General features: G+C 33.4%; 4 protein-coding genes across 4 annotated transcripts in view; all 4 read left to right on the top strand.

Moving 5' to 3' along the window:
* The window catches only part of LOC109363163, an 8,617-nt gene extending 1,172 nt beyond the window's left edge, over positions 1-7,445 (top strand). The window contains exons 3-15 of the mRNA XM_019609310.1: positions 266-393; positions 1,195-1,310; positions 2,401-2,461; positions 2,881-2,947; positions 3,062-3,139; positions 3,609-3,766; positions 3,850-3,909; positions 4,324-4,417; positions 5,233-5,400; positions 6,013-6,341; positions 6,688-6,804; positions 6,886-7,049; positions 7,286-7,445. Coding sequence (XP_019464855.1) covers positions 266-393; positions 1,195-1,310; positions 2,401-2,461; positions 2,881-2,947; positions 3,062-3,139; positions 3,609-3,766; positions 3,850-3,909; positions 4,324-4,417; positions 5,233-5,400; positions 6,013-6,341; positions 6,688-6,804; positions 6,886-6,987 — 1,478 coding nt within the window. The 3' untranslated portion in view covers positions 6,988-7,049; positions 7,286-7,445. The remainder of the gene's footprint in view (positions 1-265; positions 394-1,194; positions 1,311-2,400; positions 2,462-2,880; positions 2,948-3,061; positions 3,140-3,608; positions 3,767-3,849; positions 3,910-4,323; positions 4,418-5,232; positions 5,401-6,012; positions 6,342-6,687; positions 6,805-6,885; positions 7,050-7,285) is intronic.
* On the top strand, positions 11,613-13,113 carry LOC109363454 (zinc finger CCCH domain-containing protein 2-like). Its single transcript, XM_019609717.1, has one exon. The coding sequence runs from the start codon at positions 11,718-11,720 to the stop codon at positions 12,870-12,872; it is 1,155 nt and encodes a 384-aa protein (XP_019465262.1). The 5' UTR covers positions 11,613-11,717; the 3' UTR covers positions 12,873-13,113.
* LOC109363510 lies at positions 20,838-21,590 on the top strand. Its single transcript, XM_019609775.1, has one exon. The coding sequence runs from the start codon at positions 20,838-20,840 to the stop codon at positions 21,588-21,590; it is 753 nt and encodes a 250-aa protein (XP_019465320.1).
* LOC109363509 lies at positions 24,080-24,505 on the top strand. The gene has a single exon (XM_019609774.1). It carries the CDS (start codon positions 24,080-24,082, stop codon positions 24,503-24,505), a length of 426 nt encoding a protein of 141 aa, XP_019465319.1.

Raw genomic sequence — 26,113 nt, 5'->3', positions numbered from 1 at the left:
GTTGCTATGGTTGTTACCTTTTTGCATTAGTTAGTATGCGTTTTTAGTTGGTAACCACTAGACAGACAGAGAATATTTTGGCGGGGGCCATTCAGGTGTAACTTAGGGCATGTGGACTAATCATGTAATAGTAAAACAAATTCTGTGCAATTTATTAAAATATGCTTCATTTGTAAATAAGTACATGTTATTTCAAATAAACTATGTTCACTAATTTATTATGTAACGAGTTTCTAAGTTTGTCAACTTCTGATCTGAAATGCAGGGAATTGGAAATTTCTCGATACCACAAATGGCTCATCCAAATTTCCAGACATCAGAAAAACAAATGGGAATTCTGTCATTGAGTTGGCTAGTACTCCCACAAAGATTACTGGTGTTCATTATGTGCAGGTAAGATGTTGAAAATATCAATGAATTCAGCAGTTTCTTAAAAGTTGGTGAAGTTCAATGATACTTTTCCTCTCTACTGAAGAATTATGCAAAATATCTATTTCATTCTGTTTTTTGTTGCCACATATGTTACTACACTTTAAATTATTAAAAGATTTGTTCTTAAGATGTCAATTTAATGTTATAATACTAGGACATTCCCAGCCCAATAATAATTCTTAGTTCTACCTTAACAAGACACCTAACTCATGAAAAACCCTAATCTTCCAACATTAGTATAGAATGGAATGCATTAAATAAATGGATGTTTTCTTTCACATGGTCAACAAGTCAAATTTATTTATTGGACCTTACCCAGTGTAAACTTAAATAAATGGTTTTATACCATAGCTTGGAACCATGTCTCTAGCTAGATCATAGTCTGTTCTGTTGGTATTATGAGCTTTTATACATATTTGGATTCATATATGTATTCATATTTTAGGATTAGAGAGGATAATAATCTTTATATATCTTAAAGCTGCTAGGGATCATATTTTATGCAGTATCTGTCATTGTTGCTGAATGAAATGTATTTTGAGTGTATTATTTTCATGTTTCTAGTGTATGTGTATGCATTTATCAGAAATCAATCTAGAGCTGAATACCATATCTTGGATATCATAAACCCAAATACATCACTAACCTTTCATTGCACTAAGGAAAATAGGGAATCATATGTCGTTGTTTGCTTAAATAGTTTCACTCAAATAATAATTCTACTACAAAAAATGTATTCCTCTTTTCATGCTGTTCTTTCAGGGGGTAGTTTTGTTCCATGATGTGTTTGACAAAGAATACAATGTTGGTGGTTCCCAAATCAGAATAGAAGGTGTATATATATGGCCTTTTAGGCAGCTTCGAATGATAACCAGCAGGTAACACTAATTTGAAGTGCTGCCAAGCTGCTCAATTTTATGAGGCCTTTTTGCATTCAGATACCATTCTAAATTGAGACTGTGAAGAGGATCTTTTTGTGTGTATGGCTAAATCCTATGCATACATAACATTTAAGAATGAAATAGATGCACCAGTCAACCCATATGCATGTGGAAAATACAATTAACTATAAAATGGTGGCCCAATGCACGAGGCTCCCACCTAGTGGAGTCTGGGGAGGGTAGATGTATGTAATCTTACTATTGCAAGCAAAAAGACTATTTTCAGGATTTGAACCATTGACCTTCCAGGTCACAAGGCAAGTAACCTTGTGCTGAGGCTCACCCTCTTAAGTAACCGTCTCTGTATAAAACTGCTAATACTGCATTCAGAACTTAGTAATCACTCCTACATGGGAACTTTGGACTAGAATAAAACTTGTATTGACTGATAGTAAATCAAAGAGTGACACATATTAAATTAATTAAGAACGCTTGTTTTATGTTAAGTGACATAGTAAACAATGGAGGGGAACTCATTAGTAGTGCTTAAGACTTGCGACATATCACTAATCTGGGTATCAGCAGTTTTGAATTTAATTTCCACAAACTCCTTTCCATAGATTAGCATAATTTGTTTTCTAATGCAGTAGATTATGATATAGCTCTGATTTTAAATCTCATTTATGTTCAATGAGACCTTAATTTACTTTTCTTACGATACAGAGCTGGGCCTACTTTGGCTGACAAGTTGTTAAGCTCAACAGAGTTAGTTAGATGGGTGGTTAGTGGGGTCTAGTTGAGTTTGTTCTAAAAGTGGTTAGTTGCTTGAGTTAGATAATTAAATAGATGAAATTGTATAGGAAGGGCTCATTCATTCAGTGTTACAAAGACATATTATCATGATTGTTTAAATATTTTGAAAAAAGTCCAAATTTGGATTCTATGTGAATTGGTTTTTTATGTTCTCTTTTCTTGTCTGTGTTGTATTTTATTGGATTATCAGATTTTATATACAGTTGAAATAAATTTACTAAGGTCTATACTATCTAAATTTTCTGAAGTTTATTTTTGCTTTCTCTTATTGCAGTGGAAAAGAGGGAGGGTTGAATCAGGGTGATGATTATATTTTATCTAATCCATACCATCTGGTATCTCATCTTTCTAGATACATCATTTATTGTTCACATGGTATTGATTCTATAGTATACGATAATCTTTAGCAACACATCTGATTTTGATGATCAATAGAAATGTTTATTATTCGGCATAATTGATATTTCATTGAGTCCTATAATTTCACCAAGGATGCTACTGTCCAAATTTTTGTTATATTTTTTCATGAAATTTTACCTGGCATCACAAGCTTGCTAGTTAGTTGTCTTTGCTTTGTTGGTATTGGAATATGTTAGTAGCTTAGTTTCTACACTTAGGTTCTGGACCTTCTACATGTTTCCATTTAAGGAGAGTATTAGCTAGTAGGTCCTCATATGTGAAAAGAACTATGGTCTTTGGGAGTAAAGTGAGCATTCAATGTTCTTACTTGTTGTATTATGTGGTTTTCTGGCAGCTTGGAGTTTTCTCATCTCAAGTATTGCAAGAATCTTCACGAGATAGGATGCGGAGAAGAAAATCTTGTAACTTATATACTTATTAGTTTTCTAGTATATTTTTGAAGAGATTTTTTCCCTTTTCTTTTGTTGGTTCATGTTCTACCATTGACTTGCTATTTCCTTTTGCCCTTACTGTAGCTCCATTTTATGATATGGACAAACATTGTAATGTTGAAATTGCTGCACAGGTTTCACGCTTGCCATCATCAAAACATGGTACTTGAGTTCTCTCAGCGTATGAATATCTTCTGTTGCTTCTTGCAATCCTTCTCTCTTCTTTGTAATAAAATAACTTTTGGAAAAATGAAGTTATAATGGCCATTTTGCCGTGGCGACAGGAAGCTTCTGGTCACATTTAATAACGAAATTGATTATTTATGAATATTAATATTAATTGCAGATAGAGGGTGAGCTTGGCACAACGGTAAGGTTGTTGCTTAGTGACCATGAGGTCATGAGCTCAAATCCTGAAAACAGTCTCTCCGCTTGCGGATGTAAGGCTATGTATATCTATCCTCCCCAGACCCCAATAAGTGGGAGTCTCGTGCACTAGGCTGTCCTTATTAATATTAATTGCAGATGGATTTTACTAGGAATTATTGTTTTTTTAAGTGCATTCTTGTTATTGATGAAATTTTATATTTTTATGTTATGTTTTACCAATTTTTTATATAAATTCTTATAGGAGGGAGGCGTGATTCTTTTCACTTGGAGGGGTTAATGGAGAGCCCATCGGTGGATGATGATGGAGAGTGCTTCTCTCCTTTGCAGTTAAATGCATCATCTGTTAACGTGGAAGCTTACTATAGTAAAGCAGTGAACTACACGTTGATGGTTACTTTTGTATCCTTCGATAATTAACCTCTTTCAGCTTTAAGACTCTTATTATCCATTACTTTGTGAGCTCCTTAGTGTACATATGCCAGGTCTCTTTCTTGCAAGTTCTTCTATTGATTCGGCAGATGGAGCACAGCAACACTCAATCTGTAAGATTCACTTCAGAAATTTATATGAAATTTCACGCTATACATTTACTGAATTGAACTGATATGTTACTCAATCTGTAAGATTCACTTCAGAACTTTATATGAAATGTCACTCTATAGATTTAATGAATTGAACTGATAAAAATGTTCCAATATTTGAATGAAAGGACCTGGCAATATTTATTCCATCATCATTTATTACGTTATAATTGATAAATGTAAAAAAAGGGTGGGCTTAGTGCATGGGGTTCTCATTTAGTGGAATATGAGGATGATAGATGTACACAACCTTACCCTCGCAAGTGGAGTGACTATTTCCAACATTTGAATTGATGACCTCCAAGGTCACAAAACAAGCAACCTTATAAATGTTTGCTTATAGAAGTTGATAATGATTCATATATAACCGTGCAGGGGGCTGCTAAGGTTTCAATACTAATGGTTGGTCAGCAAGCTATAATTGATGCTTATCTTTGCCTTTTACATCTCACTGCAGGAATAGTAGTTGGTAAGTTTTCCAAATAAATAATAGGGACTTTTATTTAATCAGAGATTGCTCTACAGACAGCTCTTTCCTTGTAAACATGTATCTGGTATTTATGTAGAGTTTGAGGGTGAGATAAAATATCAAAGGATCCTTTCTAATTGGATGAGGGCCTCCATTATTTTCCCGTGCCCTTAGCTTTTTTGTTTGGTCTGAAGGCTGTAATGGTAGTTTATCTTTGCCTTGTTTTTTTATAGCCAAATGCTAGTATTTTTTCCGTGGTTGGGGTTTTGAACCCTGAACCTCCTTATCACTGCTCCTTAAATCTCTTACCCTAACCACCTTATGACTCCCTCTTTGCCTTTTTTATACGCATCAGTATATGTATAACCACACACATATAAACACAGGTGCATGACCCATAGAGCACCTTGAAGATTTATACTTGGATTGGATACTCTATCTGTCTACATACCACCTTCAACCTTTCAACCTAGTATTTCTGTGTGTAACTGAGTTCCTAGAATCAAAATAATCTACAACATTTAATTCATAGAGCACACCAGAAAATTGTAGCATTCAGGTTCTTTAACTTTGCCTTGTCAGGAGCAATTAGTAGGGTAAGAAGATTATAAATTAGTTTGCTGAACGTCATAGGTTCAGTTTTTATGCTTAGATTGTACCTAAGAAGAAGATTAAAAATATACTTGCGTTCACAGTAATTGCAGTATTGTGTTATCATTGTAACATTCTTACAATAAGATGTGACTTGAGCTGTTGACTACTCTCATTTAGAAAGATTGTCTGATGAGTAAGTGTTATTATTTCCTTCCATGCAGAATCATTGTTTAACGCCTTTGCAACTGCTGCATTCTTTAAATTTGTGGTTTTCTCAATATTTGAGATGAGATATATTCTTGTCGTCTGGAAAGCAAGTAGGCCTTTGAGTAACGGGGAAGGTTGGGAGACAATGAGGCGTGAGCTTTCAGCTTTATACAGGCGCTTATGTAAGTTTACTAATTCTGAATTGAAGTTTCCTTGCAATCTGATTTCTTTACAGTGGTTTGCCATCTATTGATTGGCTCTATGATCACATTATGTTATTTTCTTAACGATTTAAGTCATTTAACTGTCTGAAATTATCACTCTACTTAATGAGCCAGCCAACTTCAGGTTGATTATTGTTGCTTACTTGAAAGTATTAATGTAATGTATAAAAATATAATGTTGGTTAATTGTCTTTACTTGAATATCTCTTTAGAATTCTGTTTTGTTATCTATGAACTTCACATATCATTCAGACATTGACTATATCTGCTTTTAGGCCAACAAGAACCTATAAAATTAAAGCATGCATGAGCGAATGGTCGCAATGTTAAAATAAGCATAATGGAATGGCAGATATCTGACTGTATAGTAATTATTTATTTTCATTTGGGCTAGGCCACCTTTGTACCTTAGATTCTTAGAGTGTCCATATCCAAATATTTTTTCTATGCCACTCTAGTGTTTAAGCATGCCAGATAACTCTAGTTATATGTTTCCAGCTGTTTCAATTGATTTAAAGATTTCCTTGTAGGAAGTGTGGTTCAGATCTAACTGTTTAACTTCTCTTTCAGCTGGGATCCTCTTCGCCGGCATTCTGCTCATGTATGAATTCCATTATTATTTGAAACCTATTCTTCTTCTTGTATACTCCTTCTGGATACCTCAGATAATCACCAATGTTGTTCGTGATTCACGCAAGCCATTGCATCCTCATTATATCATAGGCATGACTGTTACTCGGCTAGCAATACCATTATATATTTTCTGTTGTCCGGACAACTTCATGCGGATAGAACCAGACCACAGGTGGTGTGTCTATCTGACTGTATTTATTGGACTTCAAGCTGCAATTCTTCTACTTCAGCACTACCTTGGGTCACGTTGCTTCATTCCTCACCAGGTTGAGACCTTGTAACCACTTATATTCGGCTGACTTAACCCGTTCTTTTTTACTTGAAGTTGAGTTTTGCTGATCACATTATGTTTAACTGAGGTTCTTTGAATCATTTGCTAGAATTAATTGTTTGGTTCTATTCTTTGTGTTGATAATATTGCTCCATAGTACCGGTGACTTTTTATTTATTTTACTACAAGCATGATAATGTGGCGAAGATGGATACAAACACTTGGTTTTGGAATCTGTGCTCTCTAGGTTTTCTCAACTAAACATGGATCGTGACGCAGCTGTATGTTACCGTTTTCCATTTCGCATATTGCTTCTCTCTCAGTCTCTTCATGATTTGCAGATTCTACCTGAGAAATACAGCTATTATAGGAGGTTTGCTCAAGATACAAGTCATGTCGCAGATTGTGTAATTTGCATGACAACCATTGATCTTAGTCATCCATCTAATGATTGCATGGTATGTGAACAGAAACCTTTGTCTATTTGAATTAATATTAACAATCTGGATTATCTATCTAATGCAGAAATTCCTAAACAGGTGACACCATGTGATCATTTCTTCCACTCTGGCTGTTTGCAAAGATGGATGGATATAAAGATGGAGTGCCCAACTTGTCGGCGCCCGCTTCCGCCGGCCTGAAGAGATTAACACCATGTTCATACTAATAGGATCAACTGACCCTGCCCAACTTCATAATTTTGGTAATGTGTTTAGTGTCATCCGAGATGTACATTGTCATATGCTTTTGCCCCTTGTCATTCATGCCTAAAGTTGAAATGAACAATTATTTCTTGGTTGTAACATATGACACACATGTCATAATATTTCAGTGGCGGAAGGAGATAACTTATCTCCATATAACTTTATTCTCTTTTATATAACTAAAGTATTTAGGTTGCGTTTTACAATTTCTGACTTTTTCTTATGTTTTTTACAGGTTGGGGTAGAATCCATATTCAGTACAATTCTTCTCATAATTGTATATTGGGGCATTGGTTTGTAGCTGATTATGTTAGTGATATTTTTCTTCTTCAAAATTTTAGTGGGTAGTACGTACACTATAGATTACATAACATAATCTAATCTTTTGACTTCAATTCCATCCCTTTATTTTCCAATTCCACACATAGCCTTTGCCATGATGTCTGACTGTGAAAAGTACATTGTGTTATGTGTAACATCCAAATCGCAATTATGAAGTTAAAAGTACTTATAAACACTATACTTTTTCGAAACATGCATATCTAAAACACTTTTAAAAAATAAAATAATGTAATTAATTTTCTGAGTAAGCAATAGTAAAGTTTCATGCTACACTTTGTGTAATTAAAAATAAGTAATAAATAAATATAAGAAATTTTCAAAATCATCACCTCTCAAAAATATATTAAAATAGATAATTCAAAATATACCAAAGAATGTGCTGATGGCATCGTCCTCTAAAGTCGAAAGTGCATTAATCTATATCATCCACAATTTACTCAACTGTTCCATATACAAAAACATATGTAGGAATGATTCACAAAATGGGTAGTTGTAGATTTTTGAAATGGGTTCTTCTAACTATCGTAATATATACAAATGTAGTGATGTTCATACATATAGTATTCACAATATATAAAATTACTTTAGTATTTTGCTGAATTTAGCTTTTTAAATTTGTATGTTTTAATTTAGTGGTGCACACTCCACTGCTTCCACTGATATCGGTTGTACTTGTATGCATGGAACCCATTAAAATATATAATATTTTGAGGGATGGTGAGGACAGACCTCGGATAAGGGATATACATTATACACTAACGCCAAACTTTAATACTTTACTTTTAGGGGAAAGAGAATATGACATAATAAAAAAGAAACATAAATAGCTAATCTTGTCATTTGGTAGTTTGTTTGTTTTTTAGAATGTCAAAATTTGTTGTATACTTTACAGATAGTGGTGGGTTTTGGGAGATAGTCCATACTCAATCATTATGTGATCTCAATCATTATAAATAATGAGGATTAGATTATATCATTGCTTCCCATTCGCATGGATTTTCAACAAAAGATATCAAACTTTCTTGTTATTGAATGTCACTTTTTCTTATAACAAATAACGTTGTCTTTTATCTTTTATTTAGTTTTTACACTATATACACACGCACATTATAGTAAAACATAAAAAGAAGGCATGGATCACAAACTTAGGGTGGCTGCAACTAGTGGTTCTCACTTTCACTTACCAATGTATCTATAATAAGCATTGTGCGAGATAATAGTTGAAACTCTTTAATCATTAGGCAGAGTAATCATTATTGGTGATATGAATCTTTTATTGTCGATAAGCTGCAAATCATGTGTGATGTGATCAGTTATCCATGTGTCTAATAACCAACTACTAATCACTTTACCTGTTGCAGCAGAAGCAGTGTTCACAGCAGGTTCAACAATGCATTATGAACTATTGATGATGGTAGCAGAATTTGCAAAATCGTTAGCATTTAGATTAACCTTTTCTAGCAAACTCAGTATTCCCTTGACTTGTTCCTTGGTAAAAACTTCCATACTTCCTCCTGATTTATCTTCATAAGTAGAGTTACTATCAGTCATAGAACCATCAACATTGTTTCTCATTCTATTTGTTCTATGGTTTTGATAGCCTGGTGAATATCCATGTTTGAGAAAACATGTATCCATTGTATGATTAGTTCTTTCACAATAAGTACAGAACTTATTAGATTGGCTTTTTCCAGTACCATAGTTATTCATTATGCACATGTCTCTATTTGTCTGAAAACCTCTTCCCTTTTGTCCTTCATAATTACTATTGTTTCTAGAGAAATTGTTCCGTGTTTGGAAGGTCATAGCCTTCAGATCACTTCCTAGATCCGGGGTGGCATTCAATTGCCTCTCCTGCTGCATAAGCATGGAGAAAACCTTACCAATTGTTGGTAAGGGTTCAATAAGCATTATCTGATAACGAACTTGAGCATATTATTCATTCAATCCCTTTAAAAACGATTTAGATAGTCTTGGTCTCTGTAAGCTTTGACCAATTCAATGATTCCACAAGAGCAAGGCAGGGACCATCTACAATATCCTATTGGCCTAAAATTCTCAATCTCTTCCCATAAGACCTTTAGTTGAGTGAAATAGTCAAAAATTGAGAGGTTATCTTGATTGAGTTTGTAAAATTCCTTTTACAATTCAGCTATCATGAACATATTTCCTTGGGAAAACCTTTCATAGAGATCTTGCCAAGCTTTTGTTGCACTATCAATCCATATAATTGATTTCACTATGGATTGCTCAACATAATGTTGAATTCATGACAACACCATGGTATTGCATTTTAACCATTGTGCATAAAGAGGACTTGAGAGAGGAGTCTGAGTGACACTGTGATCAATGAAGTTGAGCTTGTTCTTTGATTGCAAAGCAAGCTTCATAGCTCTTGACCATGAATGGAAATTATTTCCATTCAACAGAGGTGAAACAAGAATAACGGATAGATTCTTACTCGAATGTAGAAAGAAAGGATTAGAAGGATTGACATTAAAGTCATAAAAACCTTGATTCATCATGGTGAATCAATTTGGGGAAACTAAATTTTACATAAAAGAAGTTGAAGATTGAAAGAAGACCTTCGTGAGGAAGAAAAGAAAAGAAAGAAAGAGGAAGACGAATCAGAGCTTAACAAGCTCTAATACCATCTTAATAATGACAGAAGTAAAGAAGAGAGGAAAGCAAAAATCCATGGAAGAGAAATATTCTTCTTTCTTGTTATTTCTCATTCACCAAGGAATCGGTTAAATACAATTCACCAAGGACAAATTATATTACATAGAAAAAGTAATCCTCTGTTACACAAGGGTAAAAATAGAAAATACAAAAAAGGAAAGTGTAACTAATTTTATACAACTTTACACCTATACAACCTTTTTATATTGAATTTTCTTCTTGTGCTTAAGTGTTCCTCGGAATGTTGATAAGTCTGAGGCAAAGGAAGAAGAAGGGGTGTATTTGGAATGATGATTTGTCAAGTGGACAAGTATGATGTGGATCTTCATCATAGAAAGCAGTATCATAGGAGGCACAAAGTGTGTGATTTTCATGCCAAGGCTAAGGTTGTCATTGTGGCTGGCATGCCACAGGTTCTGTCAGCAATGCAGCAGGGTTTGGTTTTCACGAATTTAATTGTTCTTAATTTCTAAATTTGGTTAGTTTTTTAAGGAATTGTCTTCAAATTCAATCAAGGTTGAATTGTTGTTTCCTTTCCTCTGTTCAGAGTTGAATAATTTGTAGACTTGACTGTCAGCAATGCAGCACATTTTCGAGATCACGTTTTGTTGATCTAAGTAGTAATGAATTTTATTTTTCAGCTATTAATTTAATTTCCTAATTAATTTGACTCAATACAATTTTTTTAATTGACGAGTATCAAAATATCATGAAAAATCAGTCAAATGTATTTTTTTTAAATGGATTGCCAAAAAAGGATAGTAAAAATTCCCCATGATTTCATTTCAACATGGAAAAATCAGTCACAACGGATTTTATTTTAAAAAACACATAATCATGGAAGACAAAAGAAAGTAGATAAAAAGGGAGTTAATGCTTAAAAAATCTTTTGGATCTGCAGTCAAATAAAGAAATTTCTTATGCAAAAGCTCATCACTATCAGTCCCACTGATTCACCCATGTGATATAGAATTTTGATTGCTACCCGTGACACTGAGCACTAGCATAACCCGATAAAAGTATAGCAACATTATATCCAAAATTTGCCATAGCATGGTCTCAACAACCCTACCTTTGTAGCAAAGTCACACATAGGCAAAGGTGATTCCTGCAAAGAATTGTCAAACTGCCACGTACCCTCTTTTGCATGATTATCCCAAATACTATGCAGCCACGTTGCACCCCTATGCTCGTCACACCCTTGACACACTCCACATAGAATAAGGTTTTTCTAGAGTATAACCAGAAGTGAGTTATTATTGTTTCTTATATTTTTACTTTTGAAGATAAAAAAGTTATCATAAGTTAAGTGGTAAAATTGTTGTTCCTTTTGTTATTATTTTTATTTTGTGTATAACTAAGATATCCCATGATAGTTAATGAATTGATTTTTTTTAGGTATGTGGTTATCTTTCACAACAAATATATCTATATATTTTATATGGTATTGTTTGTGATTAATTAAAGATGATAGATAAATGTCACATTTTCTATGATCCTCTCCTCAAGTAAACCTTCCTATATAACTCATTCTCTTTCCTTTCTGGCCCTCAAACCCATTCTTCATTGTATCACAACAACCCTTTTTCTCTCTCTTAGAATCTCACACAAAAACAACAGGGTAACTCCCCATACCCAAAAAAATGAGCATTGTGTGTGCTGAGCAACACAAGTTTCAATCCTCCCACCAACTTTTATCCCTTAAGAAATCCCTCAGGGACATTGACATCCCACCAAGGAAGCGCCTCCCTCGCCGTGCCACCATCACACATGACGGCGCTGCCGACATGTTTTCTGATGAGACCCTTTTCCAAAAGTACCTTCCTCACAACAACATGAACATGGTTGATGAATCTGATGACGATTCTGACCCTTACTCGTCGGATCATTTCCGCATGTACGAGTTCAAGGTGCGGAAGTGCAGTCGCAGCCGCAGCCATGACTGGACTGACTGCCCTTTTGCTCACCCCGGCGAGAAGGCTCGACGACGGGACCCCAGACGGTACTACTATTCTAGTACCGTCTGTCCTGAGTATCGCCGTGGCTGCGGGTCATGCAGCCACGGCGACACATGTGAGTTCTCTCACGGGGTTTTTGAGTGCTGGTTGCACCCTGCTAGGTATAGAACAGAAGCTTGCAAAGATGGCAAGAATTGCAAGCGAAAAGTGTGCTTCTTTGCACACACACCTCGCCAACTTAGGGTTCTACCCATAAATTCACATCCTACTTCAAATGAAATCATTAACTCATGCAACAATAATAACAAGGGCGAGTTCTTGAACACTTCAGACATTAAACACTCTTGTTTATTTTGTCATTGTAATTCTTGTGGTTCTACTTGTTCACCAACTTCTACTTTGTTTGGCATGTCTCATTTTTATTCTCCACCAATGTCACCATCTTCTTCTCCTGCAAATGGGGTCTCATCCATGTCTAGGTTTGTAGGATCTGAGAAAAACCATCATGATAGTGTTGGTGTGATTAGTTATAAAGACATGCTCAATGAGCTTATGTGTTCATTGAAGGGTTTCAGTGTTGCTGATACAAATTCTAATTATAATTCTCATCTTTCTTCTTCTTCTTCTTCCAAAGTACATAAGAAGAATTTGAATTGGCTTGATGCTTCCTTCAACTGTGAGGATCAGCAGCAACGTTTTGTTCTTTCTCCTTCTCCTACAACTGAAAGCTTCTCATCCAACGGTAGATATTCAACCAGCAACTTTTATAAGAATGTGGCAAAGGTTGTTGATGATGTAAATGACCCGGATCTGGGGTGGGTGAATGAATTGCTCATGTAGATGATGACAACATGTTGAAGATAATGACTATGAATGACTAAGTGTAAATACTTGGGAATAAGTAGCATATCCTTGGAGACAGTATACTGTTATTGTTAAAATTAATTATTGTTTCTGAGTTGATTGCTTTCTGATTTCTGAAATTGTTAAAGTTTGTCAAAATTCTGTAATCTTTATGCAAGTTAATTAGATTAGTTTGTTAATGACTAAGGGAACGTTGTTTATCCTATGTTATGTTAATCTTTTTTATACAAATAACTTTTTTTTCATTGGATTTATTTTCTTGCTTTTGTTTCCTTTTTGTTATAACTACATGTTACGCCTATCATAATTATAGGAGCTAAGTGGTTCCGATTTCCATTATTTGTGGATATTTTGGGATTCAGTTAGCATGTAAAAGCAAATACACTGTGTTCAACATTTCACTGCAGTCACTATTTGTTATTTGAGTGAGAAAAAAATGTATTCCAGTACGATACTATTAATTAGTGTTGACTCTAAATGTGATAGATAATATAAATTTTTAAACTGAATATTACACTTTTGTTATTTTATTTGATTTTGACCGATGGATGCTTGTGCGAAATTACATTTTTTTCACTGAAAAAGAAAAGATTAAACAAATCCGGGGACGGAACACAATACTTTTAACTGAATAAAATAAATGTAAAAGGACGAAGCCCAGATGAAAAAATAAAGGTTATTTATCAACGTCTCATTTCGCAATAATGCGTAGTTTGATTTGGATGCAAATAATATTTAATAATATTTAGGATAATAAAATAGAAGAAATTGATTGGCTGTAATCTGAAGATCCTTTAACAGTAGAAATGTAATCAGCCCAATCTGTATTTTAAGGATAAAAAATAAAGAAGCCAAACTTATTTCTTCTGAACTCTTTTTTTCAGAGTCATGCAGTTTTGGTGAATTTCTTCGCAATTGTGTTATAAGATTATATTCTGAACGAAATTGCATAGTTCCTATATTTTGATGATGTAAATATTAATTTTTTTCAGGGGTTGTTGGAAGAAATACAATTTATTGGGCAATATTTACCTTGGCATGGATAATCATTTTTTGCTTGAGTAATCAAAACGGGTTGACTAGTGAAGTGTCTCATTTAGTTGTTATCATTGATACTAACTCGTTGGCCATTGCCGTGAAAAACAGTATTTTGTAGATTCCATAGATGAACAAAATTAAGTAGTAAGCACCAATAGGGTATGATTAAAATGTCTCTTTTTTATTTAGCTAAAGTCCAATTTACGTATAAATTTCAAAACAAGAAAACTGACATGGAAGAATATGTTTAACTCGGTATGATGTTAATTTCAATTTCACAACAGTTTGCTCTATCATTTAATATCGTTTAATTTAAAGGATGACATTAAATCATAAAGCAAAATAGAATAATGTACCATTCGTTGATAGTAATATTAAAGTTGTCTGCAAGACAGGTAATGGGGTGAGGGAATGAACCTATAAGGATGTGTATGGAATAACTCCTTTGGTGGGGTTTGGTGAGGTATACTGGGATAGGTAATCATTTCCATAAACTCAGACCTAATGGTGTGGGATGAGGGACCAACCCATGCTAAAATGACCCTTCTTTTAGGGTGAGGTCCCCCTATATACCCTTACTATTATGTCAAATTCGATGTACGTACATTTATTAAGAAAATTGTACTCAAGAACTTGTTGGGACAATGAGCCCATACTCTTATTATCTTCACCAACAACACTATCGACGCTTGTTAGTGGGTACATCGTTTTGTTATAGATCAAATAATGTAGATCTAATTCTGGATGCACAATGCTATTCATAGATTCTCAATGTTCATGCATTCTGATAAATTCATAATGTTAGATGTTTATTTTTTTCTCTTGTTTTAAGTGTATTTGTCTTTCTATTACTGCATATCTTAACTGGGTTGAGGCTCCATGAAACCAAGAGACAAACTTGGCTCAAACTAAACCTTACACTAAACTTGTTTGAGTTAAAATCAGTAACAATATAATCAAGAATTGTGCACATCGTGAGCTTCGGTTTATGAACACTTAATCAGCTACTTCTACTGGTACTTGGAGTTGAAGATGAAAGTGATTGAGTGCGGTTGTTTCCATTTATAGGTGATGCTACCACATTTCTTGTTATAGAATAGGGATGAGGATTACATGTTCACATGCTCTACTTGGTGTCTCTATCCAATTAGAAGATCTCATTTAATTAAAAAGAAAAATTAAAATAATATAAATTAATATTTTTACATTATTCTATGAAGTTTGATTATCTTAATACATGAGAATAAGATTTTCTTAGGATATATGATCTTTCTTCATTCAACATTAGTGTAACCACAATCCACATGACATAAAATATAGATAAACAAGGCCTTATAAAATGTGTTGGGCTAATAGGTTGTGGTGAAATCATGCTTAGCAGATAAAAAGTCGAAGGCCCAGCAATGAAATAAAAAACAAATTCATTTCCATGCTTGTCATGAGTAAAACTTCTTTACATTAATGGATTTTTTCTTTGAGTGTTAAGAGTAGAATTGTAATCTTAATATAATTAATGTGTTATTTTATATTTTGTGTTTTCTTTGTTTTTTCACATAACTCTTTCTCCATTATTGGAAAATAATCTCACTCATTTGCGAATTAATTATTATAGGAAAGTAAAGATAAGAGAAAGAATTCAAATTCATAAAAGACACTTACGAAATAATTCTCAAACATTCGTATTTTATTTATATTCCTCTATTAATGCATAAAAAAACACTGACTTAAGCATTCATTTTCCATTCATATTCCTCTAAGAACAAATTGGCAAAAGGACCAACTCAATCTCAAGTTTTTTTTGCCCTTAGTTCATGTTCAAAGTTCTTTTTCCTTTTTAGCGAAATAATTTATGCAAAACTATTTGGATAGGTATTTATGAAATATTACAACGTAACCAACTCGTTCTTAATTGGATTGGGTAATTATGTTGATTCTAAGTAATATTGAGTACGAAAAAAAGTCATAAGAGAATGTCACTACCCAAATCATGCACGTGCAGCATGTTACATGGATTCATTTAACTAGTGCAAGTCGACAGCTTGAAATTGAAAAGGGTTTTGATTAGATAAGACTTTTTTTGTTTTTTAGAAGTGGAAGTCTCTATTCCTGTAAGATTTGGTTCCTCTAAAATTATATTATAGTGAGTTACTGAGGGTGTGTTTATTATGAATTTTATAAAGTGTGTTATACAATACACTGAATTCCTAAGTAGGAAATCCTTCTTGAGATAATCTCAATTTAAATTATCCAAATTTCTAATGATGGATGGCCATGTCAGAGTGATTTCTTAATGTATAAATTTATTTATAAAAGCAAGAAGATAGATATTTTACAATATTGTTTGGAATAAATAATATAAATACATATGGACAAAAAAAGTTTACTAAAGATGTGATATTGGATGGAGTTGGATTGAAACTAAGTGAAATATAATCCAAAAATTGTAATAAATATATTGTCAGTATAAAGAATCATATATAATTAATGTATCATTTACTATTTATTTGTACGTGATTTTATGATGTAGTGACAGTCCCTCAAACTTTTATTCACTGCATATATTTTTTTTACATTCAATTTAGTTTGCAAAACTTCAGCTTGTTTCAAACAACTTCAGGCTTGGAATATGTTCTCCACCATTGCCAACATGTTTTTTATTTGATTTAATTAAAAATGATAATAAAATAAAGTGAACCTGGTGTTGTTTTTTAGACTGCCCAGGGTATATGTAGTATTTTATATTTGATATTAAATTATTATAGACATGTTTGTATTATCAATAGTTGCCACAGTCACATGTTTATACAGCTCACATTTTCCTTAACCCTCCTCTGACACTGTCAGCCCAATTAACAAGCCCTTTGTTGCATTTCTAGTGAACAAACAATGTCAGGATTTTGTTAATTACTCTTTTATCTGACACTTTATGTACTAAGGTGGAATCTTCAGGCACGTGACGGAAATTTCAAGTCTCGGTCAATTTTTTATAGGATTTAATAAGTATATACAGACAGTGTAAAGTTTTTACATTGTCAGTATATTATTTATCATTGATTTATTGATCATTATTGACTCTCAAATAAAAGTAATATAAATCAATAAATCAATAATTAATATTCATAGGACAAATTTTAAACTCTTTTTTCTATAGATTTGACTAATTTGTTTTCACTTGGTAGTTGCTACACATCCTCGTGTGTAAACATTGCACATGAATGGGATGTATCTCTTATCTGAATATCTTGTATTCGTTGTTCTTAAATTAATATAATAATAAGGTGCATTTTAACTTACAATCTGGTACTTAATTTACTTTGAGGCAAACTAAATATATATTGTTGGATTAAAAAGTTTATATATCAACAATGTAAATCTTAATCTAAACCTTAAAAATTATAACAATATTTATAATTATTTTAAAATAATATATTACTTCTAAATAACCCTAGTTAACAACTAAAGATATTAAACAAGAATGTATAGTATGTGCAATGTTGCTCTTCATTCTTTTGAATATTTAAATTCAATGATAATTGAACTAGAAGTAAAAGTTTTAGATATTTCTTTTTCAATATAAACCAATATATTATTTACAAGAAAGTTGTAAAAATTGGAATAATCAAGATAAGACAAATATTTGGATCAGATAAGTATTATGCATTCATATTTCCTGCTTTTTATAAATGTCGCACTTAATTGAGAGATAGTTGAGATGTTATTTAAATCTGAAAGACCAACGACATCAATAATAAAATTTTAGTTGATATCTCAAGATAATCTTCTAATACCTATTAAAATTTAGTATTAATATTTTGCACAAAATACATATATTTCAATATTAAATACTTTATAAACATCCTTAGGATTCAAACTAATGTCGAGAAAGTAAAGTAATTATTTTTATAAATTAGGTAAAGTAAATATTTTGAAAATATATAAAAATTTCCATGGGGTAGTTTCCTCCACTTGTTACTAGGATGGTCCGCTAATGAATACTGATAACCCTTTGGCTAAATTAGGAAGACACGATGCTCGTGTACAACACTTGTATATGACTTTTGTTAAACATATAAGTCATGAAACAAGGAGAAGACTTCTCAATGCTGAAGATTTCATGCCTATAACATATAGAGTGGATTCATAACTTCTCAATGTTGATGAAATGACAATTTTTTAAATTCCATAGAAATCTCTCTAGGTTCACGATTTCTAAGTGTTTAAAAAACACCTCATATAAGTTATTATTTAGGTTCATGACTTTTGACTAATCTGTATGTGTGCACTGAAGTCTCTATCTACTTTCACGACTTCTTAGTGTTAAAAACACCACATAGAAGTCGGATTGGAGTATCATGACTCCTGACTATTATGTATGTAAAACAACGCCCAGAAGTCAATAATGATCAACCCAACTTCTATACATTTTATATATTTCATACAAAAGTCTTAAACTACGTTCACAATTTCTACAAAAATTATCATATCCCAAAAAAATTGATGACGGACAAAAAAATGAATGAAATTAATATATATATTTAATTGGAGACTTAACAGGACATTTCTTTTCCATATGAACTAACTTGAAGTTTACATGTTAGAGTACACCTAACAATTCTACTAAACTTATTAATGTTATTTTGTGTATACAAAATTGGAGAGAACCATCCTACCAGTCTACATGCATCTGTGCTTCTTTCTTGGTAAGAAAAAATAAATAATAAATACATTAACCAATATTAGAAAAAACTAAACAAAATAACAAATAAATTATAAAATAAAATGCAAATGTGTGAAAATGAATTAATTACAAATATAAAAGTTGATGTCTATGTATGTTAAGCTTTCTTTAGATACATCAATGAGAACACAATATATATTGTTAATGATTTTGATTGTATTTTAAAAACAAAGATTTTTATATTAAACGATATAATTTATATGTTATTAAAAAATATTAATCAATATTATCATAAATAAATTATTTATTGATATAGTATAGTGTCTAAATATCAGACTTACATCGTAATTTTTGTAATATATATTAACGTGTCGATATGTACTTCGCGTCTATAGGTAATTAATAGAGGAATGAATCGCTTCCTGCAAAAAGCCTCCCCTAGGTTTTAGTTTTTTTCCAATCTTCTTGGATCGATTCTTCCAACATTCATGGAACAACTTAGCTTCAATCATGATCACCAAGCCATACGTCCCATGGAGTTTCCTTGAAGACAATGTGCTAGACAATGTGCCTGTCCCACCTCCCCCATATCTCAAATCAGCACCCGTTAAGAAATATTTTGCCCAAACTTTGAAGAACTTGTGCAACATCGCAGTGTCTCAGCTTCCTCAACCCTGCATAAAGGGTGACGTTATTGCAATCAAAGTCTATGAGGAGGAATATCAAGCTAGCCTACAAAGATGTAAAAATCATCTTCATGGTAGACTTATTCTCTCCAAAGGGGACTCCCCCATTAAATTTGTAGATCTAAAAGCAAAGCTTGGCTCTATGTGGAGTATGATTGGAAAATGGAACGTGATTTCTCTTGGAAGGGGCTTCTATGAGTTTTCATTCTCATCGGTTGATGATATGAGGGGTGTATGCTCGATTGGGTCGTGGCATCTAAATCCTAGTTTTCTAAGACTCTTTTTGTGGTCTCCGGACTTCAACCCTTCTTTGCAGAAGCAATCTCACACTCAGTGTTGGGTCAAAATCCAGGAATTTCCTCAAGAATATTGGAGCCCAAGGATCATCTTCTCAATAGCCGGTGGAATAGGTACTCCAATTTCTCTGGATTATGCAACTAATAACAGAACTTATGGACATTTTACTAAAGTCTTAGTTGAAATCAATTTGAAATCTCAGCTTCCAGACCAAATTTTGGTGGAAAGAGAGGGATTTGTTTTTTTTGTCAACCTGAAATATGAAAATCTCTCTGAGTTTTGTAAGGGTTGTGAAGCAATAGGTCACATGATCTCCAATTGTAGGAGAGTGAACAAGAAAGAGTCCAATGAGGAAGTTCCTAAAGTCAGGAAAAATAACTTTGTTACTAAAGAGCCCTCTTTGGAAAAGCCTAATGACTTGGTCATAGACTTGTAATTTGACAATAGAGACCTTAATCTTGATAACATGGAAATGATGATACTATCTCCTGATATGTATTCTAATGCTGCCTCAGAGGAGAAGAAAGTGGAGGACTCTAGAGTGGAAGACACCTTTGTTGAAGTTCCTACTCACAGGGTGCATGTTTCTAACCCAATGAACATCATTGTCCAACATGATGAAGAAATCGAAAATCAAGCAGTCATCCAAGATATGAGGCTAGTTGGAAGACTATGGGCTGAGAATAATACATAAGATCATATAGAAGAAGGATCATTTACTTCAGTCCTCTCTAAATCTCAGAAAAGGAGATTGAAAAGGAAGATTAACTCTGAGAAAATTCATTATACCCGTAGAGGTGGCTATCTCAATTCTGATCAATGAAAGTAATTTATTAGAATTGTAGGGGGTTAAGGAATCCTAAAACTAAATTAGTTTTGAAAAATATGTGTACTTCCAATAAACCTGGTCTGGTTTTTATTGCTGAACCTATGATTTCTATGGGGGATGTTAACAACCTGTTTTGGTCTGAGTTGAATCTCAAGTTGTTTGCTTACAATGATAGAAGTTCTTTACTGCCTAATCTTTGGGGCCTCTGCACTAAGAACTTAAATCTTGCTGTGATTGCTTCATCTAATCAGTTCATTGCTCTATCTTTATCTATTAAGAATAAGGTTGTGCACCTCTGTGTTGTTTATGCTCATAGTCAATACATTTAGAGAAGGCTTCTTTAGGTGGACATCAAAAATGTAATGAGGCAAACAATTGGTCCTTAGAACTGTATATGGGATTTTAATGTAGTGATGGGTTCTAATGAATGCAAAGGACCTAGGCTACCCTGCACTACTCCCTCTCAGGACTTTCTCTCATTTTCTGAGGAGGCCAATCTGGTTCATCTGGTTACTAGAGGAGCTAAATTTACCTGGTCCAATAAAAGAAGAAGTTCAACCCTCACCGAAAAAAGACTTGACAAAAGCTTATGTAATGATGATTGGCTTTCAGCTTGGAACATAGTCTCTTATTGCACTCTTCCCAGGATCTCCTCGGATCATCACTCCCTTCTCCCCTGTTCCAGTTCTTCTATGGTCAAAAGAATAACTCCTTTCAGGTTCTTAAAAATGTGGATGAAGCATCCTGATTGCTCCAGGGTGATTGATGAAGCTTGGAAAGAGGAAATTGTAGGCTGCCCAATGTTTATTTTGTCTGAAAAGCTAAAAAGGCTTAAGGTTAATCTCAAAAATTGGAATTGGGATGTTTTTGGTAACAGTCATCACAGAGTTCAAGAGGCTTTGTCTACTGTGGAAAATATTCAGTCTTGCATCAATAATGATGGTCCTAATGAGGATTTTCTTGATCAAAAGGGTATTGCTCAACTCAATCTGCTGAAGGCTTTGAATATGGAAGAATATTTTTGGAAAGAAAATAATAGAATCAATTGCCATATGAGTGGTGACAGAAACACAAGTTTCTTTCACAAAATTACTAAGATCAGGCAGGTTTCTAAGTCCATGATAATGCTTAAAGATGGAGATATAATCATATCAAATCAAGAATAATTAGTCACTCATAATCTAGATTACTTCACTGCTATGTTTGCTACTCCTAATGATTCTTCCCCTAATCATTTGATTCAGGAAGTCATTCCTAAGCTTGTGCTCCCTCAGGAAAACCTTAACCACATTAGCATTCCTTCTGAGGAGGAAATTAAAGCTGCTATTTTTCCCCTCAATGGTGAGGGGGGCCCTGGCCCTAATGGCTTTGGAGGGAGTTTTTATCAAAGCTATCGGAACACAATTGGTAAGGATGTTTGCTCTTCTATCCAGCAATTCTTCTCTCAAGGTTGGTTGTTGCCTAATATGAACTCAAACAGTGTGATTTTGATTCCTAAGTTTGCTAATGCTGACAAGATTGAAGACTTTAGGCTCATTGCTCTTACTAACTTCCAATTTAAGATCATAACTAAGGTTTTAGCAGACAGATTATCCTACATTGCTTCTAGGATAATTTCTCTTCATCAGAAAGGTTTCATTAGGGATAGAAATATTGCTGATTATATTTGCACTGCATCTGAAGCTATTAATCTCCTGGATCATAAATGTTTTGGTGGCAATTTAGCAATCAAGCTTGATGTTAGGAAAGCTTTTGATACTATGGACTGGAATTTTATGTTGCAAACTCTTAAGGTTTTTGGTTTTCATGGTCAATTCATCCAATGGATCAAGGTTATCCGTCATTCAGCTATGCTCTCCATTAATGTGAATGGCCAAAATGTTGGTTTCTTCAAGTGTTCTAGGGGTGTGAGGCAGGGAGATCCTCTTTCTCCTTTTCTTTTTTGCTTGGCTGAAGATGTGTTGAGTAGGGGTATTTCAAATCTGGTGGCTAATAATAAACTTAGTACCATCTCTGGTCCTAATGGTCTTAGTACTCTTAGCCATGTGTTGTATACGGATGATATTCTTATTTTTTGCAAAGGAATCAAGTGAGAGTTACTTGCTCTAAGACAACTTATCAATGACTATGCTCAAGCATTGGGTTAATACATAAATCCTAGTAAATGTAAATTCTATACTTCTAATGCATCGCCTAGGAAAATTGTTAACCTCTTCTCGTATTTGGGTTTTAATGCTGGTTCTCTCCCATTCACTTACTTGGGGCCCCTCTCTTCAAAGGGAAGTCTAGAAAGATTCACTTGCAACCTATTGCTAACAGAATCCTAAGTAAACTTTCCAAATGGAAAGGTCATTCTCTATCAATCATGGGCAGAGTTGAATTGGTTAAATCTGTGATCTACAACATGTTAGTCTTCAGTTTTCATGTTTATGCTTGGCCTATTCATTTGCTGAAGAACTTGGAGTCTTGCATCAAGAACTTTATTTGGTCTGGGGATACCAATACTAGAAAACTTGTCACTGTGTGTTGGTCTCAAGTTTGCTCTCCAACAAATTCTGGAGGTCTTGGTATTAGATCCTTAAGGATGCTAAACCAGGCTGCTCTCACTAAACTTGCTTGGGACATGATGAGTTCTGAGAAGGATTGGGCTATCCTATATAGAAAGAGATTTGGCCATGCTAATAATCCTTCAAGTAATACTTCAAGTCATCCATCTGGCCAAGTATTAGGATGAATTGGTATGTTGCTTTTGATAACTCTATCTGGATCATAGGGAAAGGGCAAAACATAAGTTTCTAGAAGGACAATTGGTTGGGTGTACCCTTGGTGGACCTCTTGAATATCCCTCATGATTGGCGTTGTCTTTTAAAAGCTAAAATTGTATACTTCCTTCACAATTCATCTTGGTCTCTTCCTAAACTGTTGGTGGGTCGTTTCCCTTTTGTGCTTGAGCAAATAGCCACAACCAACTCTTCTGGTGGTCAGGATTTACTCTGTTTGAAAGGCACTTCAGATGGAGTCCTCACTCTTAAAGAGGTTTACAAATGCCTTTCTCCAGCTTCCAATCCCATAAATTGGTACATCAAAATTTGGTCAATGGCCATCCCTCCATCAAAGTCCTTTGTAATTTGGAGATTAATCATCAACAAAATGCCATGTGATGACAACTTGCAAAAGAGAGGTTGCAACATGGTTTCAATGTCCAATCTATGTCTGGCAACAGAGGAAACATATGCTCATCTTTTTCTGAATTGCTCTTTCGTCATTGCCATTTGGAATTGGATCAAATGCATCTTCAATATCAGTTTGGACACTTCTTCAATCATATTGATTCTTCTTGCATGTAGAAATGATTAGTGTGACCAAGTCAAAGACATTTTTACTGCTTGCATAATTCATTCTATTAGCACAATTTGGTGGTGCAGAAATCAGTTTAGATTCGAAAACAAAATATGCAATTTGGCTATTGTCTTGAATAGAATTAAAATGATCACCTCTCTATCTGGAAACTCAACTAAAGCTATTGCAAAATCTTATATGCAGGAGCTTTGTATTCTTAGAGCCTTCAATATTTCAACTCACTATCCTAAGGCTCCCTCTATATTAGAAGTGGTTTGGTATCCTCCTTTAAGAAATAGGATCAAGATTAACACGGATGGAGTTGCTAGAGGATCTCCTGGTCCTGCTGGGGGGAGCTATATTCAAAGACTACAATGGTGACTGCCTGGTCTATACTGCTGAGTTCTATGGCAATCAAGATGCCCTTTTTGTCGAGCTTAATGCAGCAATAACAACAATTCAGTTTGCTAATTCAAATGGTTGGAATGCGGTTTGGCTTGAATATGACTCTTCTATTATGGTTGACATCTTCAAGGGTAAACATAAACCTCCTTGGAAGCTTCTAAACAATTGGCTGTTGTGCAAAGCAACCATGGAAGGAATGGATTGCATTATTTCTCATATTTATAGGGAATGGAATTCGTGTGCGGATAAATTGGCAAACTATGGGATAAATTCCAAAACCAACTCTAGTTGGTCTTCAATTCCTATCTTTATATCCAACGATGTTTTAGAAATATGAATCACCTTCCTAGCTATAGATTTGTTTCTCATTGATCCTCTCTTTGTAACTTGGTTCTATCTTTAATATATTTTGGGATGTAGTTGCACATTCGACTTAAAAAAAATATATTTCGCGTCTGTTGGTCCACATTCTTATACTTATTACATGTTGGCATTTCATGGAGAATTAAAATCTTTTTTATATTGAGTGTATTTTATAGTTTATATTATATTTTTGTATTGAGTGTACATTATATTATAATTTTTTTATTTTTACTATAAAGTCCAAGGTAAAAAGATGATTAATATGTTGATGATTAGCTAAAATTATGTTTTTATAGGAATTAAAAACTCTTAAGTGCAAAATTTGCATTTATATCATTTAAATACATTATGAAAAGTATATATTATATTTTCACGTTTTTTCATTTTCAATCATACTTAATAATAAAATTATTATCTTTTTTTCTAGTATTTTTTGTTCATTCAATTTTTTTTTCTTTCTATTTTATTTCCTTATACTTTCTTTCCGTCTTGTCTCTTCTCATATTTCTTTTCTGCCAGTGAGACATACTGATTAGTCATCTATGTGCTGTGTGCACGTGTCTTTTCTTCTATGCACATTTTTTAATACCATAATCCTTATAACATATCTATTAGTCCTGTGCTTGTTGATTTGTCCTATTCATTTTTTGTATTATAATTTATAAATGGTATCTTCTCATATATGTGTAAATAATTAACTTTTTTTAAATGGTGAGCTATTCTTTTTTATACAAGGTTGTTATTTTACTTTCATTTTTAGGATATACTTTCATTTTGCTCACATAGTAAATTTCTTTATTAAATATAACCTTTTTATTTTTTAACAAGACATTAAATACGTTTTTATTTCTTGAGTAAAATAAAAATATATTCTATATTTTTTGTGTAGAATGTTGAGTATATAAACTAAGTCGTTAGTATGATAATTTTTTACGAGACACTTTAGAAAATTAGTTTTTAACATCTCTCAATTTATTGAAACAATATTTTTCTTTTACAAAAAAGTTTATACTCCCTCCATTTAGTTTTAAAAAAGAAAATGGGAGAAATAAGTGGGTAGGGAATAGGGACAGAAATAATAGGAGTTGGAAAAACAGTGAATAGGGGGTAGGTTTTGTCTTTCAAATTTCAAGGAGGACTGTGATAAATCTTTCTCTTTTTCAAGGAGCACAGTGACTAAATCACATTCCTTAGAGGCTTAACCCAACCGCATAAAACTGGTGCTTTCTATGAAAAAAAGATTCGAGTAATCAAATATCCTTTTACAATATCCTCATAGTAATTTTCTTACTAATATGAAAGTGATACATATTACTTGTAAATCAATCATTAATAAATGAAGTATTATTAACATATGTTACTTTCTCGTATGTAAAAATATTTAGTAAGAAAATATATTATTTTTTAAAAGATTACTATTAAAAGTGTAGGAGCTATTTATTTGGACGGCGCACGGGGGAATAGGTATACGTGCCGCCCACAGTGTTCTTGGTTATAGGAGTTTTAAATGCGTGCATGGAACAAGTGTTAAGCATCTTTATTAAGAGTAAACTCTTAGAAACTAAGAGCATCACTATCCAAA

This window comes from Lupinus angustifolius, chromosome LG13 (assembly GCF_001865875.1).
Source record: "Lupinus angustifolius cultivar Tanjil chromosome LG13, LupAngTanjil_v1.0, whole genome shotgun sequence".
NCBI classification, from domain to species: domain Eukaryota; kingdom Viridiplantae; phylum Streptophyta; class Magnoliopsida; order Fabales; family Fabaceae; genus Lupinus; species Lupinus angustifolius.
This window is presented reverse-complemented; position numbering and strand designations above follow the sequence as displayed.